This window comes from Suncus etruscus, chromosome 5, assembly GCF_024139225.1.
Source record: "Suncus etruscus isolate mSunEtr1 chromosome 5, mSunEtr1.pri.cur, whole genome shotgun sequence".
NCBI classification, from domain to species: Eukaryota; Metazoa; Chordata; class Mammalia; order Eulipotyphla; family Soricidae; genus Suncus; species Suncus etruscus.
Window position 1 is genome coordinate 118,559,718 of NC_064852.1, and position 18,553 is coordinate 118,578,270.

At 39.6% G+C, this 18,553-nt stretch overlaps 2 protein-coding genes across 2 annotated transcripts in view; one reads left to right on the plus strand and one right to left on the minus strand.

Annotated features, from left to right (window-relative positions):
* The window catches only part of LOC126008679 (aldehyde oxidase 4-like), a 127,403-nt gene extending 120,348 nt beyond the window's left edge, over positions 1–7,055 (minus strand). Inside the window, exon 1 of the mRNA XM_049772918.1 lies at positions 6,900–7,055. Within this exon, the coding sequence (XP_049628875.1) occupies positions 6,900–7,055 (156 nt within the window). The remainder of the gene's footprint in view (positions 1–6,899) is intronic.
* Positions 1–18,553, plus strand: part of CLK1 (CDC like kinase 1) — a 747,223-nt gene that overhangs the window by 308,209 nt on the left and 420,461 nt on the right. The window lies entirely within an intron of this gene.

Genomic DNA, 18,553 nt, shown 5'->3' on the forward strand with positions numbered 1-18,553 from the left:
TCAAAATAATTATCTTGGTGAGGCATTATTATTGTTGTTGTTGTTGCTATTATTATTAATAATATATTATTTTACCATGTCTCTCCATTTATTCTGTTTTTCTGTGAATCTTAAGAGTTTTTCTTTCTAAGTAGCTGGACATGAGAAATTTGATATGTCTATAAATTATGCAATTGGAAGTGATGATGAATAGTTGTATATTTAAAGTTCTTTCTCTAATTTATGTCCTGGGAATGAGGGTGGAGTTTCACTCCAGCATTCTAAGTCTACCTTGGCATTTCAGCTTTCCTTCATGGTTCATCCTAACTAGCAGGGAAGCCTGACCACTTACTCCACTTACACAGTTCCCCTCCACCCTCCCGAGACCCTCCAATTCAATGGGACTTGAAAGAATGAATAGGAATTACCCAAAAAGGATGAACTTTGGTTTTAATTTTATTTTAAAATTTTGTTTGTTTTTTTTGTTTGTTTGTTTTTGGGGGGGCCACACCCATTTGATGCTCAGGGGTTACTCCTGGCTAAGCGCTCAGAAATTGCCCCTGCCTTGGGGGAACCATATGGGACGCCGGGGGATCAAACCGCGGTCCTTCCTTGGCTAGCGCTTGCAAGGCACTACCTCTAGCGCCACCTTGTCGGCCCCTTATTTTTAATTTTTAAAGTTTTTGGGTCATGCCCAGTGGCAGTCAAGAGTTACTCCTAGCTCTGTGCTCAGATATCGCTCCTGGCAGGCAGGGGGAGCCATATGGAATGCCAGGATTCAAGCGATCTGTCCTGGATCGGCTGCGTGCAAGGCAAATGCCCTACTGCTGTGCTATCTCTCCTGCTCTCTGGTTTACAAAGACAACTAATTGTGTCAATTTAAGGAAGATTAAAATTGCGTACTAATTTTAAATGATGGCTAATTTTAATTATTTCTATGAATTGCATGGGAAGGAATCATGAAATTAGGATCCATATATTCATTAAAAATGTGCACCTGGTAAGATCTCTGTTCTCATGGCGCTAACATGTATGTATGTGAATTCTGTGGAAACTATAAGTTGCTACATACAATGCCATGTACTTGTAATTTGGTGAAATAATAAGCAACTAGAAAAAGTGACTTGAGAGAATGGCAAACAATGGGCTCAACAGGGTAAATTGATATAAAGGTAAATTGATATATGAGAGAAAACTTTAGGGAGTTTGGGTCAGTATCTGATGGTTGTTAAGTTGAAGTCTAACGGCAAGCCCACCAAGAGAAAAGTTGAGGATGAAGATCCAACGAAGAAACAAACTTGGTATCTCGAAAGCAAAAAGAAGGCCAATGGGGTTGAGTTGGAGGAGCTGTAAGAAGATGGTCTAAGAGATGGTCAGAGAGACGAAAGGTCAGAATCAGGGATGTGCAAATTTCTAGGTGGGAAGAGAGTATTGAACTAGGTTCTAATATGATGTGGTTGAAATGAGATGAGGCTACAGATTAGTCTGAAGAACAGATCTGAAGCATTTCTCTATACACAGATGGTTCATGAGGTTTTGAACTTGTTGGTGTCATCAGAGATGGGAAGAAAATTTATGTCTAACAGTAGTATTTCATTGCACATTCATTGCAATCTGGTTGAATTTTGTTGTTGTTTATTTTTTTATAAATACTGTACATACTTATAGATAAGTACAGTTAAAAAGTAAGCTTCACACAATGGTTGTACCCAATTTTGTCCCCCCCTCAAATGGCATAGAATTTGCACTAATTATGCAAAACACTATAAATTTTTGAGGTAGAACTGACTGGTTCAGCTGACAAATTAGATGAGGTGTTTGTTAGTGGAGAAAGAGGGACATCCCAGGTTTCTGATTTGCACACTTGGATGAACAAGGGTGCCATTTGCTGAGATAAAGAGCCTGGGGATACATTAGGGTTGAAGTTGGGGGGTGGGGTGGAATCAAGAGTTGTTTCTTTATTTGGTTCCATATCAGTTGCCTGCTGGACTTCCTTGTCAGTTGCATATAGAAATCAGTAGATCAGAGGACTTCAGACTAAGATGCCAAAGTAAGAAGTATAAGCTCTTGGAGGAAATAAGAAAAAAAATGTTGAGAACTGTAAAGTCTGGGGAAAATAAATAGCCAGTTCCACTTCTATGGCATGACCTGCTGCTATTCTGGCCCCTCACAATTATTGTGCCCTACTCCAAAGTGTCACTGAGTGCATTCTTGTCTCTTAGGGCAGAAATACAAATAAAACCTAGTCCAGTCTCAGACCACGTTTCTGAAAAGACCTATAAAATATTTTTTTAATTACTAATCACTTTATTTCAACACTGTGGTTACAAGGTTGTTCATAATACAGTTGGTTTTCCTCCACAGACAAAAAGTTATTCAAAGCTAGTCATGATTGAGTTTCAGTCATGCAATGTTCAACACCCTTCACCAGTGCACATTTCCCTCCACCAATCTACCCAGTTTGCCTATTTCCCTACTGCCCTCTCCTCTTCCTGCTATGGAGCAAGCAGTCTCTCTCTTTCTCTCTCTCTCTCCTTTCTCTCTCTCTCCTCCTCTGTCTCACACACACAATAGACACTGGTTTGCAATATTATTACTGTGGAGTATCATACCTATCACAGTATCTTCTTTCAGCACCCAGTTCTTGTCCAGAATGATAATTTCCAATTATCATTGTTACAGTGATCTCTTCTCTGCCCAAACTATTTCCCCCACTATTTGTGGGAAACTTTGTAACATAGTGAAACTTTAAGATATCAGACACAAAGTCAGGTGACAGTTGAGACTCAAGCTGTTTCCTGACTTTGTGTCTGATATCTCTGTCTAGATGACATTGAAAATAGAACTTACTACTGCAGAAGTGACAATTGAGGATTGAGCTTTTGGGGACATTGAGAATAATGCTTTCTAAGGCAAATGTTTTCATTGAAGATAGTTTCAAAGCTCCCACTGCAACCCAAGACCATGTAACCTGTGTTTCTTTCTTTTTTTTTTTTTTAAATAATTTTTATTGTGACCAATATAAATTACAAATCTTTCACAGTTATATTTAAGGTACATAGTGACAGTGAATTAGAGCCATTCCCACACCAGTGTTGTCCTTCCTCCACCCCTGTTCCCAGCATGCATCCCATACCTCCCCCTTTGCCCCACAGACTGCTAGTGTAACAGGTTCCCTTTGTATATAGTTTGTTGTAGATTGGGTATCTTGATTCTGTTGTCGTTGACTTTGGGTTTGGTATTTAGGTCTGATCATCTTTTATTCCCATTCAATGTTCATACAACTGTTTGCTCCTGGTACCATTCACTTCCCCTCCCCCCCTCAATTTATGAGGCAGAACAAGATGATTCAAGTTCTGTGGTTCTGTTGGAAAAAAAAAAGAAAGGTAAGAGAAGTCCATCTAGAAGCTATAAATATAAATTTAAAAGAATAAAGCAAAAAAAAAAAAAAAAAGAACAGACCAAAACAAGCAATGACAATAACACAACAAAAATAACAACAAAACAACAACAAGAATTAAAAGAAAGGAAAGGGGCTGGTGTGGCAAGGTTTTGTGGTTTCTGTTTTTTTCTTTTTTTTTTTCTTTTTGGTTTTTGGGCCACACCCTGTGACGCTCAGGGGTTACTCCTGGCTATGCGCTCAGAAGTTGCTCCTGGCTTCTTGGGGGACCATATGGGACGCCGGGGGATCGAACCGCGGTCCGTCCTAGGCTAGCGCAGGGAAGGCAGGCACCTTACCTCCAGCGCCACCGCCCGGCCCCGTGTTTTTTTTCTTTTTTCTTTTTCTTTTTTTTTCTTTTTTCTTTTGTTTTTGGGCCACACCCGGCATTGCTCAGGGGTTACACCTGGCTGTCTGCTCAGAAATAGCTCCTGGCAGGGACACCGGGATTCGAACCAACCACCTTTGGTCCTGGATTGGCTGCTTGCACGGCAAACGCCGCTGTGCTATCTCTCCGGGCCCTTTTTTCTTTATATTTTTTTTACCCTCTGCACATTGTTTATATTTATTCTATAAATTTCTTAATTCCAATTTTTTGGAAATATTTATTTAAACACCTTGATTACAAATATGATTGTAGTTGGGTTTCAGTCATGTAAAGAACACCACCCCCCCTTCACCAGTGCAACATTCCTACCACCAATGTCCCAAGTCTCCCTCCGCCCCATCCCACCCCTGCCTGTACTCTGGACAGTCTTTCTACTCCCTCATTCATTCACATTGTTATGATAGTTCTCAGTGTAGTTATTTCTCTAGCTGCACTCATCACTCTTTGTAGTGAGTTTCATGTCATGAGCTGGACCTTCCAGCCTTCCATTGCAAAAATGTCTTTTATTTTTCTTAAAACCCATAGATGAGTGAGACTATTCTGCGTCTATCTCTCTCCCTCTGGCTTATTTCACTCAGCATAATAGATTCCATGTACATCTATGTATAGAAAAATTTCATGACTTCATCTCTTCTGACAGCTGTATAATATTCCATTGTGTATATGTACCACAGTTTCTTTAGCCATTCATCTGTTGAAGGGCATCTTGGTTGTTTTCAGAGTCTGGCTATTATAAATAGCACTGCGATTAATATAGGTGTAAGGAAGGGATTTTTGTATTGTATTTTTTGTGTTCCTAGGGTATATCCCTATAAGTGGTATAGCTGGATCGTTTGGGAGCTCAATTTCCAGTTTTTGGAGGAATCTCCATATCACTTTCCTTAAAGGTTGGACTAGACTGCATTTCCACCAGCAGTGAATGAGAATTCTTTTCTCCCCACATCCCCACTAGCATTGATTGTTCTTATTCTTTGTGATGTGTGTCAGTCTCTGTGGTGTGAGAGGGTACCTACCTCATTGTTGTTTTATTTTGCATCTCCCTGATTATTAGTCTGATATCAAGGTCTTTAATCCACTTGCATTTGACCTTTGTGCAGTGTGTTAGATGGAGATCTGATTTTTTTTTTTTGCAAGTGGCTGATCAGTTGTCCCAATACCACTTGTTGAAGAGGCTTTTCCTTCTCCATTTTGCATTTCTTGCCCCCTTATCAAAGATTAATTGATTATATATCTGGGGAGCATTCTCTGAATACTCTAGTTTATTCCGCTGATCTGAGGGTCTGTCTTTACTTCAGTACCATGCTGTTTTAATGACTATAGCTTTGTAATACAGTTTAAAGTTGGAGAAAGTGATGCCTCCCATATTCCTTTTCCCAAGGGTTGCTCTAGTTATTTGCAGGTATTTTATTGCAGTGTTTTTTTTTTTTTTTTTTTGGTTTTTGGGCCACACCCGTTTGACGCTCAGGGGTTACTCCTGGCTATGTGCTCAGAAATCGCCCCTGGCTTGGGGGGACCATATGGGACGCCGGGGGATCGAACCGCGGTCCTTCCTTGGCTAGCGCTTGCAAGGCAGACACCTTACCTCCAGCGCCACCTACCCGGCCCCTGCAGTGTTTTTTAACCGTTTTGTGCAAAGACACACTTTTTCATAAAAAAAAAATGCAGGAGGCACACCACCATTAGAAAATGTTAAAAAAAATTTAATTCTGTGCCTATATTGACTATATATAAAGTAATTATCTTGAATAGGAATCAAATAAACACAAAGAAATTATTTTATAATTGTTCATATTTCTGTTTACTTACTCAGTGTGAAACCTGGGCCTGTTTGGCTGAACACAAAGCTGCTATTCTGACAGGAATTGAAGAAAGACACATACATAGCTCTTTGTCAACAGCTCTCAGTCTCTCTCTGTCTTTAATTTTTATAGTCTGTAACATGCGCTTTGACTCACAGATAGACCAATCATGCCAAAGCCACATGTTACCGATGAAATTGGAAATTTTCCTAAGGCACACCAGACAATATCTCACTGCACGTTATGTGCTGAGGCACAGTGGTTGAAAAATGCTGGTTTATTGTTCCAGATGAATTTCAGGAATGTTTGATCCACTTTTTTGAAGACTGTCAAGGGTATCCTGAAAGGAATTGCATTAAATCTGTACAATGCCTTGGGGAGTATTGCCATTTTAATGATGTTAATCCTGTCAATCCATGAGCAGGGGTATGTGTCTCCAATTCCACTTGTCCTCTTTTATTTCTTGAAGCAGGGTTTTGTAGTTTTCTTTGTAAATTTTTTTTTATTTATTGTATCACTGTGAATCACAAAGTTACAAAGATATCTGTAATTAGCTTCAGGTCTACAGTGTTCCAACACCAATTTATTTAACAGTGTCCACTAATCTCCATCAACGTCCCCAGTTTCCCTTCAGCCCCCCAGCCTGCCTCTGTGCCAGGAATATTTTCCCTCCTATGCCATTGTCCCTACTTTCCCTTCCACAATTTATCCCTAGTCCCTCCACAGTGAAGGGCTACCCATGAATACCCATCAAATAAATTTAAAATATATATTTAAAAAAATGTCAGGGCAATTGATCCCCTATCTTTTATCCATCCAGTTTTCAAAACTGTTAAGACCTAACTCTGATTGCTTTCTCAGCTCAGGCTGGGATGGCTGAGTATTTTAATTAATAAATTAATTGGCCACATTGACTGTGTTCAGGACTCACACTTGGCTCAGGGATCACGTCTAGAATGGATTAGGGGACTAGGATTGAATTTGGATAGGCCCTGTGCAAGGTAAACACCCTGTCTCTCCAGTCTCTGAGATGGCTGAATTTTACCATTGATGGGACTCTTCAGTAAGAAGACAGTCTGAGACCTCCCTAGAAATGCTGTAATTCTGGATCGAGGCTGTGTTAACATCAATTTAAAATTGCTGGAGCTGCAATATTTCCCTGATGAGTAGAAACATTAATATACACATCAACTGTTCTTGAAGATTTAGTAGTACAGAGAGCATTCAGAGCTCCAAACTGTTTATTCAGGTTTGTAAGAGATCTGTTCTAACATGTAAACATCCGTAATTATACCTTAGAGTTGAAGAGTTCTTGAGATCTTTCACTATTGCTAGGCTTTGGGTCTTGGTAGTAACTGGCTTTACTCTTGTCTCTGAGCTGGAGAACTGTGGATATTTGCTTGGGTGGAAGATCTCCTTCTCCCTGGAAATTAAGCCATGTCAGGATCATGGGAGCCTTATTTGGCCTGGAAACCTGCTCTTGAACCTACTCTTTTAAAGCACCAGTTGAGACCACCAGCTGTCAAAACACACTCACCTGTTGACCAGATGGAGTTAACCAAACCAAATACACAGACATAAACAAGGCTTCTCAAGAAAGACTTGTCTAAAGGGGGCTGCTTGCTTCCTACGCATTCTCTTAGCCTTTGTTTGTAACTTACAATCTGTTCTTGATTTTGGTGGTTTTGGATTCTGGTTCACATACCAAGTGGAACCTTCGAAGCTATTCCATGGAATTCTCCTGCCATGCCATTGTGATATTTCTTTCGAGCTAAGGAGCAAAAATTAATGTGGTTGAATAACCTTGCCCTCCTCTCTGCTCAAGGATAGGCTCCAATGGCAATCCTCTCAGTATGTGTCAGATATGAGAAACACTGTTGGCCTCTGTCCTTTTGCCCTCCTTGCTGCTAACAGTTTGCTTATATTTCTGCTTAAGCTGCTTGAGCAAAGAGTGTGCCAATGAGTACATTCCGTGCTGTTATTGTAAGAAAACAAGTTAGTTTTTAAGAAAGACTTGGGCTTTGCAATAGTGCCAGGGCAAACACTGAGAAGGAAGGTGAGTCCTCCTTTCTTTTCAGCCCCTTCATTGGAGGGGTGTGTTCCCTTCCCTCAATGATCTCAAGGTCCCTATTGGAGATCAAGAAGAGTGATTGAGAAAGAGTTGGGAAACAGAAACCAATGAGGCTTGGGTCAAACTCATATTTTAAAGAACAATGTCAGCCCTTGAAAAACAAGGAGGTAAGTGTTCTCAAAGGGCTGGAACATTACACCTCTCAAAGCACATTCTTCATACGACATGGTGTGCCGTGTCGTATTTTTCAAAGAAATAGACCAAGTACAACTCAAATGAATATGGAACAATAGGATCCTCCCCTCCAACTAGCAATTCTTGAGAACCAGAAGATGGGTGGGCACATTTTCATCAATTCCAAAGCTGCAGTAATTAAAACAGCATAATATTGGAGTAGGAGTAGACAGTTATATACATAGAATAGAATTTAAAAATCCAGAGACAGTTCCTCAAATACATGGTCAATTAATCTTTGATGAAGGAGCAAAACATATATATATATAAACATATTTATATGTTTTTATATATATGTAAAGTGGAGCAAGGAAAGCCTCTTCAACAATGGTGATGGGAAAACTGGTCTAATAATAAATTCAGACCTTCTTCTAAAGACAGGCCAAAAAGTCAAATCAAAATAGATTAAAGATCTTGATACAGATCAGAATTATTAATGTATAAAGAGGAAGATATTGCAGAACTCTTTGTGACAATGAAGCTAGAGTCATCCATTAGGATGATATGCCATTGGCCAAGCAAGTGGAAACAAAGATAAACAAATGGGATTAAATTAGATTAAGAAACTTCTGCATCTTAAAGGAAACAATGACCAAAATACAAACAGCCCACAGATCAGGAAAAATCATTTGCCTACCACTCTTCTGATAAAGGGTTTACTACCAAAGATAGATAGCACTGTAAGAATCTTATAAGAAGAATTATCAAAATATGAGGAGAAGAAATGAAAAGAAACTTCTTCAAATAATTTCTACAAATGGCCAAAAAGCATATAAAATGTTCTGCATTCCTAATCACCAGGAAAATGCAAATAAAAACCAATTAGAAGATACTGTCTCACAAAAAAAAGAGATTTTCTAACATCAAAAAGAACAATAACAACCAGTGTTGGCATGGATGTGGGGCAAAAAAAAAAGTGAACCTCATTCACTTCTGGTGGAAACTTTGAATGTTCTAGCCTTTTTGGAAGATAATATAGATATTTCTCAAAAAACTAGGAATTGAGCTTCTATGGACCCTCCAGTTATACTCCTGGATGCTTGTCTTGCATGCAGTAATCCCAAGTTCCCAAGTTTGATCCTCCAAGCATCATCAGGATTAATTCCTTCATGCAGAGCCCAGAGTAACACCTGAGCATTGCAAGGTGTGGTTCCTCTCCACTTAAAAGATTAAATTATGAATTTGCTGATATGTGGATGGTTCTGAACAGTATCTTGCTGATTGAAATGAGTCAGAGTGAGGAGAGACACAGGGCAATCTTATTCATATGTGGGATAAAAAAAAACATAGTAGGGGAGTAAGAAATATCCAAAGGCAGTAGAGAAAAAGAGCAGAAGAAATGATCCTCAGTAGGAAGCGTGCCACTGGGGGAAAGTGGATCAGGCACTTTTGAAATTCGTTTGGAACAATAAACACCTTAGAATAGCTAAAGCAATCATTGGGAAAAAGAATATGGGAGGAATTACTTTCCCCAACTTTAAACTGTACTACAAAGCAATAGTTATCAAAACAGCATGGTATTCGAATAAGGACAGGCCCTCAGATCAGCGAAAGGACCACTATGACAATGATGGAGGAAAGTGGTCTATGTGCTGAAAGGAAGTAAAAGATTTACATAAGATCCTATTGGTAACAGTTTTGTAAACCATAATGCCTAAGAGGGAAAAAAAAGTAAGAGAAGAATGTTTCTGCCATAGAGGCAGGTGGGGTGGGGATGGGGAATGGGAGGGAAAAAGGAAGAGGAAAGTAGACACCAGTGAAGGGATAGTTGGAACATTGGACACCTGAAATTCAATTATACTGGTTCAATTAAAAAATAAACAACATGCTTTTGTTAATACCCCAGGAACATAATTTTTTTCATGTGATTGAACTATGTGGTGTTTTAAAATATAAATTATTTTGAAGTCTGAACTATGAAACTTTTAGAATCACCCTATAGAATTTTCTTTCTTTCTTTTTTTTTTTTTTGCTTTTTGGGCCACACCAGGTGATGCTCAGGGTGTTACTCCTGGAGATGCTCTCAGAAATCGCTCCTGGCTTGGGGACCACATGGGGTGCCAGGAGATCGAACCAGGGTCCATCAGAGGTTAGTACATGCAAGGCAACTGCTCTACTGCTTGCACCATTGTTTGGGCCCCAGCCTATAGAATTTTCTATTTTATATCAAGTTGTTCATGTTAGTGACCTGCTGAGTGCTTAAATCCATTCAAAAATCAATGTCTGGGCCAGCACGGTGGCCCTAGAGGTATAGGTGTCTGCCTTGCCAGCCCTAGCCTAGGACGGACTGCGGTTCGATCCCCCGGCGTCCCATATAGTCCCCTAAGCCAGGAGTGACTTCTGAGCGCATAGCCAGAAGTAAACCCTGAGTGTCACCAGGTGTGGCCCAAAAACCTAAAAAAAAAAAAAATCAATGTTCTTGATTGAGCTCCAAGACCAAAACTTGCAGCATTTAGATTCAATTCATGAAATCTAAAAAGAAAAATTCAGAAGCCGGAGTGATAATACAGCAGGTAGGGTGTTTGCCTTGCACATGGCCAACCCGGGTTTGATCCCCAGCATTCATATGGTCCCCTAAGCCTGCTAGGAATGATTTCTGAGCACAGAGCCAGGAGTAAGCCCTGAGCACTGCTGGGTGTGGCCCAAAAACAAAACAAATTTTTCAGAAGACAAGTTACATTATTTTAAAGTATTTTAAACTTTATTTTTTAACAATGACTATATTAATCAGTAGCAAAATTGCTTTGGGTTGTTGTTGTTGCTGTTGTTGTTATTGTTGTTGAGAGGTAGCTTTCCAATAGTGCTTGGGGACCAAGGGTCATACCAGCAGTATTTGTGGCCCAACAGGTGCAGGTCTTGATGGTAATGGCCACCAGGTGTTCAGAGACTACTGGCTCTGGGATAAAACTCTCTGTGCAGGTATGTGCTCCAGCCTTTTGAGCTGTATCCCCTAGACCCCAAATCATTAAAATGTTGTAATCTATTTATCAAAAATTGCTTAATCTACATAAATTAATTATTCATTCTAAACAAGTGCTCATTTTTGTGGCTAAATTAAAAAGATTCCTTATTCTTAGATGTTCTGAATATATACAATGCCTTCTAAGTACACAATACTTAGTTAAAGAGAAGTACCCCCCAATACGGGAGTGAATACATAGAATTGGCATATTTAATTCAGGACACATAGACTTACTGAATTTTTTAAAGAAAGTTATTTAAAGCATTATGATATACAAAGTTATTCATAGTTGGCTTTTCAGACATACAATGTTTCAGGACCAATCCCACCAGCAGTGCAACTTCCCTCCACCAATGTCCCCAGAGTCTATCCCATGTCACCACTACCTGCCCCAGCCTGCCAGCATAAAAAGGCATCTTTTTAAGTTTGGGTCTCCTAATTTTAGTGTTGCTGACTCTGGCTTAGATATTTAGTTCTGTCCTTTTTTAACATCACCTGAGATCCATTAGCTCCAGTTACCATCATTTCATATATGTATTTCTCCTCCCCTACTCAATTTCTTTCCTTTTCATTATATTATGGAGCCTAGAGTGTTTTTGACAACCCTCATTTAAGCCGTAGTATTTCTTCATGCAGTTATTCTTAATGCCATAAATAAGTGCTTTCATCTTGCATTTATCCTTCTTCTGGCTTACTTCATTAATTATAATCCAGTTCCATCCATGTTGCAGCAAATTGCATGATGGTATCATTCCTTAGAGCTATGTAGCATTCCATTGAATATATATACCACTCTTCATGATCCACTCATCAAATAGTCTTGCTCATCTATCTAATCTTAGATCTTTTGTATCATTTTCTATAACATTACTATTGGCTTTATAAATGGCAGCCAAGCAGAAGCTAACATGCATGTGGTTACATGGGAATTCTACTTTCATAAAAATTGAAACCAAAAGAAAAATATATGCTCACTGGTGTGAGGGCCTGAGACCCACCCCTACACTGCTTGCTCCACCCACCTCTACAGCCAAGATGTAACCATATTGGCTTCAATCTATCTCATTGAGCTCTCCCTGAGATTGGCCCTTGATCACTGCATGGTATGACCCGTATTTAAGCAAACAAAAAAGTCATTGTTTTAGTTTCAAAACCCCCCAAAATATGATTTTTTAAAAACAATGTCAACTGAAGGGTGATGGAAGTTGATTTCAGTCTAAAATAAAAATAATAAGCTTAACACATTCAGGGACTTATATTAAGGTCCTCAAACTTTCCCTTTACCCTAGGAACACAAAAATACAATACAAAAATCTCTTCCTCACACCTATATTTATTGCAGCACTATTTACAATAGTCAGACTCTGGAAACAACCAAGATGCCCTTCAATAGATGAATGACTAAAGAAACTGTGATACATATACACAATGAAATATTATGCAGCCATCAGGAGAGATAAGTCATAAAATTTTCCTATAAATGGATGTACATGGAATCTATTATGCTGAGTGAAATTAGTCAGAGGGAGAGAGAGACACACACACACATACAGAATAGTCTCACTCATCTTTGGGTTTTAAGAAAAATTAAAGACATTGAAATATTTTCCAGAGATGAGGGCCGGAAGGACCAGCTCAAGATATGAAGCTCACCACAAAGAGTGGTGAGCTCAGTTAAAGAAATAGCTATGCTGAGAACTATCATAACAATGTCAGTGAGTGAGGGATGTAGAAAGCCTGTCTCGAATACAGGTAGGGGTAGGGAGGAAAGAAATGGAGGCATTGGTGATGGGAAGGTTGCATGGTGAAGGGGGGGTGCTCTTGTTATGACTGAAACCCAACTACAATTATGTTTGTAATCATGGTGTTTAAATAAAGAAATTATTTTGAAAAAAGAAAAATAATCTTTTTTTAACTAAAAGGGAATAACATTTATATATGGATAGACAAAATTTGTAAATACTCTGCAGGGTCAAAACTGATTATAAAGCAGATTAGTATGTATTGCACAAAAATGAATTTCTCTGAGTTTTGTCTGTTCAAGACAAGCCAAAATAACAAGATGATATCATATTGCCAAATTAACTTTTTTCAATTTGTCATACAATTTTATTTTTTCCCTTCCACTGTAATATGATAACCAAATTTTGTCTTAACTGGAAGGTTTATCCAGCCACTCACAGGTCAGGCAAATGCTGTTTCTAGAAATGGTTCAACCATAGATCCCTTTGGTCATTCAACTCATCACCCCCTTGCCTGGATTTATAATCACAATATTGTGCAGCTGTTTCATTGAGTCACATTGCAGACCTTAATTTTTCCATGGCTTCCATGACTTTTCCACTTTTTTTCCTCACACAAACTGTGTCTCAACTTTGCTGACTGCCACTACCTTCAGGACCATAAGACTTCTTGTAAATACTGTCATTCTCAGAAGTCCCTCCTCCCCTTTTTCAGCATTTCTGCAACTGCTTTTCTCCTTCCAGGAGAAATAAATATCTTAAAAAGTTGCTGGTGAATTATTCTCCACCAAATTGATTTTAAAATGTGCTGTTGACACTGGTGAAGAGTACTGTACATTGTATGACTGAAACTCAATTATGAAAAATTTTGTAATTATGAAAAAAAAACAACTGTATTACAAAAAAACCTTATAACCACAGTGTTTAAATAAAGTAAAAATTTAAAAAGTGCTCTTGACTTTCCATCTCTATGCATCCAAAGGAGTCCTTGTTCAGGGCCACTGTGGAGATAGCACAGTAGGTACGAGTCTTGACCTTTCACACAAGCTGGCCTGGGTTCATTCCTTGGCATAGCATAGGGTATCCTGAATACCATTAAGAGTGATCACTGCACTTCACACAGAGCCCTAAATAATCTCTGAGTACCACCAGGTATAGTCCCCCCCCCCAAAAAAAAACTTAAAAGGAATCATAATTTAGAAAGAGTATTTTTTTTTACTTTAAGATTTGGTGGGGGCCAGAGCAATAGTACAAAAGGGAGGGTTCTTGGCTTGCATGCTGCCAACCTGGGTGTGATCTCTGGAACCACGAATAGTCCCTGGAATATTGCCAAGAGTGATCCCTGAGTGCAAAACTAGGAGTATACTCTGAGCATTTCTAGGTGTGGTCCCAAAACACAATAAAACTAAACTAAGAAAATATTTGGTGGGTTCAACTCAAAACAGGCAAAACAAGTCTGCAAAATTTTAGCTGATGAATATTTTCTTTTCAGTTTCTGAATTTAGTAGTTGACTAGCATTTGTACTTTTATTTCCTGATGGCCTAAGTTATAATTGACACACAAAGGTCAGGATTTTGTTATTCAAACTCAACACCAAGGGCTGGTAGGGAAAGAGGGTGAGTGTGATTGGAATAATGACTCTTTGTAACTACCTTACTCTGCCACTTGGCTCCTTCCATGTCTTTGCTAAAAAAAAAAAAAAAAAAAAAAATAATGCCTAAACTGACAATCTCAAGAGGAGAGTTGGGTCAAGTTCCCATCCCACTGAAACCATACCAACTGTACCCACCATCCAAAATTGCTGCTTCATCAATGGCTCATCTTTACCACTCAATTAAAGTTGTCTTCACCCCTCCCTTCTAGCCTTCTGGAAGCCCTGGCAGCCAAAAACATGCCCCTCAAAAGCTTCAGCATCAGTCACACAGTGCTTGGAATTCCTAGACAGCTTCAAATATTTTTAATGCTGTCATTCCAGTAAGACCACACCAATTTAGATGTCATCCTGTGTTTGAAGCCACCTAATGTTCAGAAACAAAAAAAGTAACAGAAAGATCAGCCAGCAACAAGAGCTTAGTAAACTTTTTGGCAATGACTTAGTAACCTCATTGAAAGATACAATAATTTTTACAAATTTTCTTGTGGATGTACTCTTTCTTTCTTTCTTTTTTTGGGAGGGAGTGGGTAGTTGGGCCACACCTATCAGTATTCAGGGATTACTCCTGACTGCATTCAGAAATCACTCCTGGCAAGTTTGGGGGGAGACCATATAGGATGCCAGGGATCCAACCAGGGTCAGACATATGCAAGGCAAACAGCCTTACTGCTGTGCTATCACTCTGGCCTCACTTTCTTTTTTAAAAATTTAATTTTTCTCCCCCTTAAATGAAAAGAAATATATTATGACCAACTATGTGATATATGGTCTTTAAGTAATTTATATATGTGTATATATATATATTTATTTGTCTCAAAAATAGAACCATATAACCCTACAAAAATAATATCTGACTATGAGGTGACAAGTTAGTTCAACCCAGGGATGATCAGTTCTGCACACTTAGGTAACTGTCTGCACCTACTGCTTCCAAGCTGTTCTTATTGATTTCCTAGATCCAATCTAGGAATTCAATCTAGCTTGCTCATTCTCATAGCAAAATAGGTCTCTAAACATGATGACAGCTCTTCTGAATTTGTGCAATATTTTGCTCAATGTTCTAGGGAGGCAGAACCACAATGATAAAAACTTCAAATGAATGTGGATGTGTTTGCCTGGATCCAGCTCATGAAAGTAGTTATGTGCCTTTGCAAAACTTGCAGTCCCATGTTATTTGTTTTGGGAAGCTCTTTTTTCTGTGCCCCATTCAAATCCTGAATGAAGAAAGTTCTTGAGAGCAGAAGATACATCCATGTTGTGTGAGGGCAGCGCTAAAGCCCAAATGTATTTTAGAATAGTATTTACACTGAGTTATTTTTAAAGTTTCTAACAATGAGTTGATACCAAATTATCTGGAGCCATTGAAGCTACTTCTCACAGAAAAGATTCCTTTGATAATGTCAGTTTCCCATTTGTTTTCTACCAACATCCTTACTGAAAATGGGGGAAATAGCCAGAGAAATATAAATACTGTGGGTTTAAATTCTGTCCCAGAGCCAAAAGAACAAACAACAAGACCCACTTTCTCCTTAGGGTCCTGGATCCCAGGATGTCCTGGGGAGTGATGAGAAGATCCTGGGAATGCTTAAGACATGCTGAGGATCAGTCATCTCTTTATCATCAGGCTCCTGCATCAGAGTCCAGGTGGGAAAATGCTCCTGCCAGTCCATCTGCATCCCTATGCACACAATCAAAACTGGATTTGGATTTGGATTTCGATTTTGGATTTGGATGCTAAGGCCAACATTTGTTCTGATAGAGCCCCCTCTCCCCATTTTCCCTAGTGTCTCATTAGTACAGAAGCAGAGTCCAATGGCAAGTGAAGAAAAAAGTTTCTGAGGGTGCCAGACACACTTACAACTCAGGACAGCTACTCCACAGGGGATTCAATCACCCATCTGCCAACTGGGCACCACACATGCAAATCTTTCCCAACCACAACCAAGATGCCATTGCATGGCCCCTGTTTCTTCTCTCTTGTACCTGCAAGGCCTCTGACTCCCGTCCCACATTCTCCTTCCTCTAAGGACACAGCTGTGTCGCATCATCCTTCCTACTGCTAACAAACACTTGCTCAGCCATCCAAGATCCTAAAGCCAGGGGACAGGACTTCTGGTTTCTATCTGTCCCCAGAATGTTGGGGTGAACAAGGACTTCTTGGAGATGGAGGTGATGAGGATATAGCTTTCATGCTCATGGAGGAGAGGAATTTTACTTTTATTTAAAACATTTTTTTTTCATGGAGGCATCATGATTTACAAAGTTATTCATAGTTGGGTTTCAGTTACCGAGTTCCAACCCCAACCCCAACATCAATGCTCACTTCCCTCCACCAATGACCCCCAGCCCCCTTTCACATCACAGCCTTCTACCTGGATAGGCAAATTTGAGGGGTTGGGTTTTGGGGTCACACCCAGTGGTGCTCAGAGGTTATTTCTGGCTCTATGCTCAGAAATCGCTCCTGGCAGGCACAGGGGACCATATGGGATGATGGGATTCGAAGCACCGTCCATCCTGCATCAACTGCGTGCAAGGCAAATACCCTACAGCTATGCTATCTCTCTAGGCCCCATGAATGGGTAAATTTTTAAGTCTGGTTGTTGTCATTTGGGTCTCATGTTTTCAGTCTTGTTGGTTCTGATATATAAACCAGCCACAGTTTTACATGACCAATGCACCCTACCCGCTTGCCTCTTCTTACTCCCACCTTTTGTTTCCTTTTGCTCCTGTCCTCAATTCTATAAAGTAGGGACCAGGGTAATCTAGAAATTCCCCCTTTGATACCTTTTATTCCTTTGTCCTGTTATTCACTATACCAATGTAAGTGCGACTATCCAGTTTTGGTCTTTCTAACTTGGATAAGAGAGAGAATTTTTGTATGTTGGAGAATGGAGCTATCAGGACTTTATAATTTTATTTTCTAACAAATGGGATGAAATAGTGGCCCTTGGGGCAGTGTCTCTGTTATGGCTGCACCAGGTGGCTTTTCTCCCTGCTACTGCCTCATTTCCTTTTAGTAACATTTCCTTTTAGTAACTATGAGACCACACAGGCTCACCTTCGCTTTCCAGCTCTTTCCCTGCTCCTGTGCCTTCTTCTGTATATACCTCCTGATGAATGTGGTCTTTGGTTATAGGACTCCAATGATCTGCACCCATGACTTAGAAATCTTGGATTCAGTCCAGACTTTGGATCAATTATTTCCTCTTGAATGAATTTGTTGGCTAAACTACCCAGGACACAGGCTCAGGTTAACTTCACCTTTGGAAAGTAATTCCTTCTCCTCAGTTGTCTTCCTTTGTTCTAAGTCTTTTCATTTGCCTGGGCAAATGTCCTTATGTCCCCTGTCCTTATCTCTTGGTCACCTCACACAACCAGAGGGCAAGACTGTGGCTTAAATCTCTTTCCCATCCCTTCCTCACTGCTCAAGAATGCTCAGTCTTTTCATTTAGACATGATACCTGTCATCTTTCACATGATTTGTGTTACACAATACTTTTCCTTAACAAAACTTTAACAGTATAATTTCCTCTCTCTTGCTCTCTTTCTCCTTTCCTCTCCTTTCCTTTCCTCTCCTCCTTTCTAAAATAATCTTTCATTCCAAAAACCAAAATAGTCTTCTCTTTTGGCAGAATAAATCTGAGTCTTTACTTTGACTTTAACATTTCTATAATCTGTTCATCAAAACCATGTAGATTGTGTGGAAGAGATAGATCAGAGGGAAGGTTACTTACCTTGCATGCTACCACTCCCCCTGGGCATATTGCTAGTGTCACAAATGGTCCCTCAAGCATTGCCACATGTCATTCTTGAGCACAGAGTCAAGAATAACCCCTGAGCATTGAAAGGTGACCTCCCAAGCCCTCCACACAAACAAAAAATAACTATGAAAATTAACACTTACCTAAACAACAAACCAACCAAATTTAGGTGTGATCTCCAAGTACAGAACAAGGAGTAAGCTCTGTGCACTGATAGGTGTGCCCCCCCTGTCCCCTCCCCAAATATTGCATTACAACTGATAAAATATAATATACCAAATATGTAGTAAAATAGGGTACTTTTCCTACTGCTGCCTTGGCATTGACTTACTCCAAAGAGTGTTTTCTCTTAACACCCAGATGACTTGGCAACAGCTTGCAGGACTCTCCACGTCATCCTGACTTCGATGAAGGAAATGCACAGAAACCAGATCTTTAACTACAGGAACCTGATATCAACAACAGCTAATGTGGGAAAAAATTTCACTGGGATCACAGAGAATGACTCGGTTTGGACAACGTA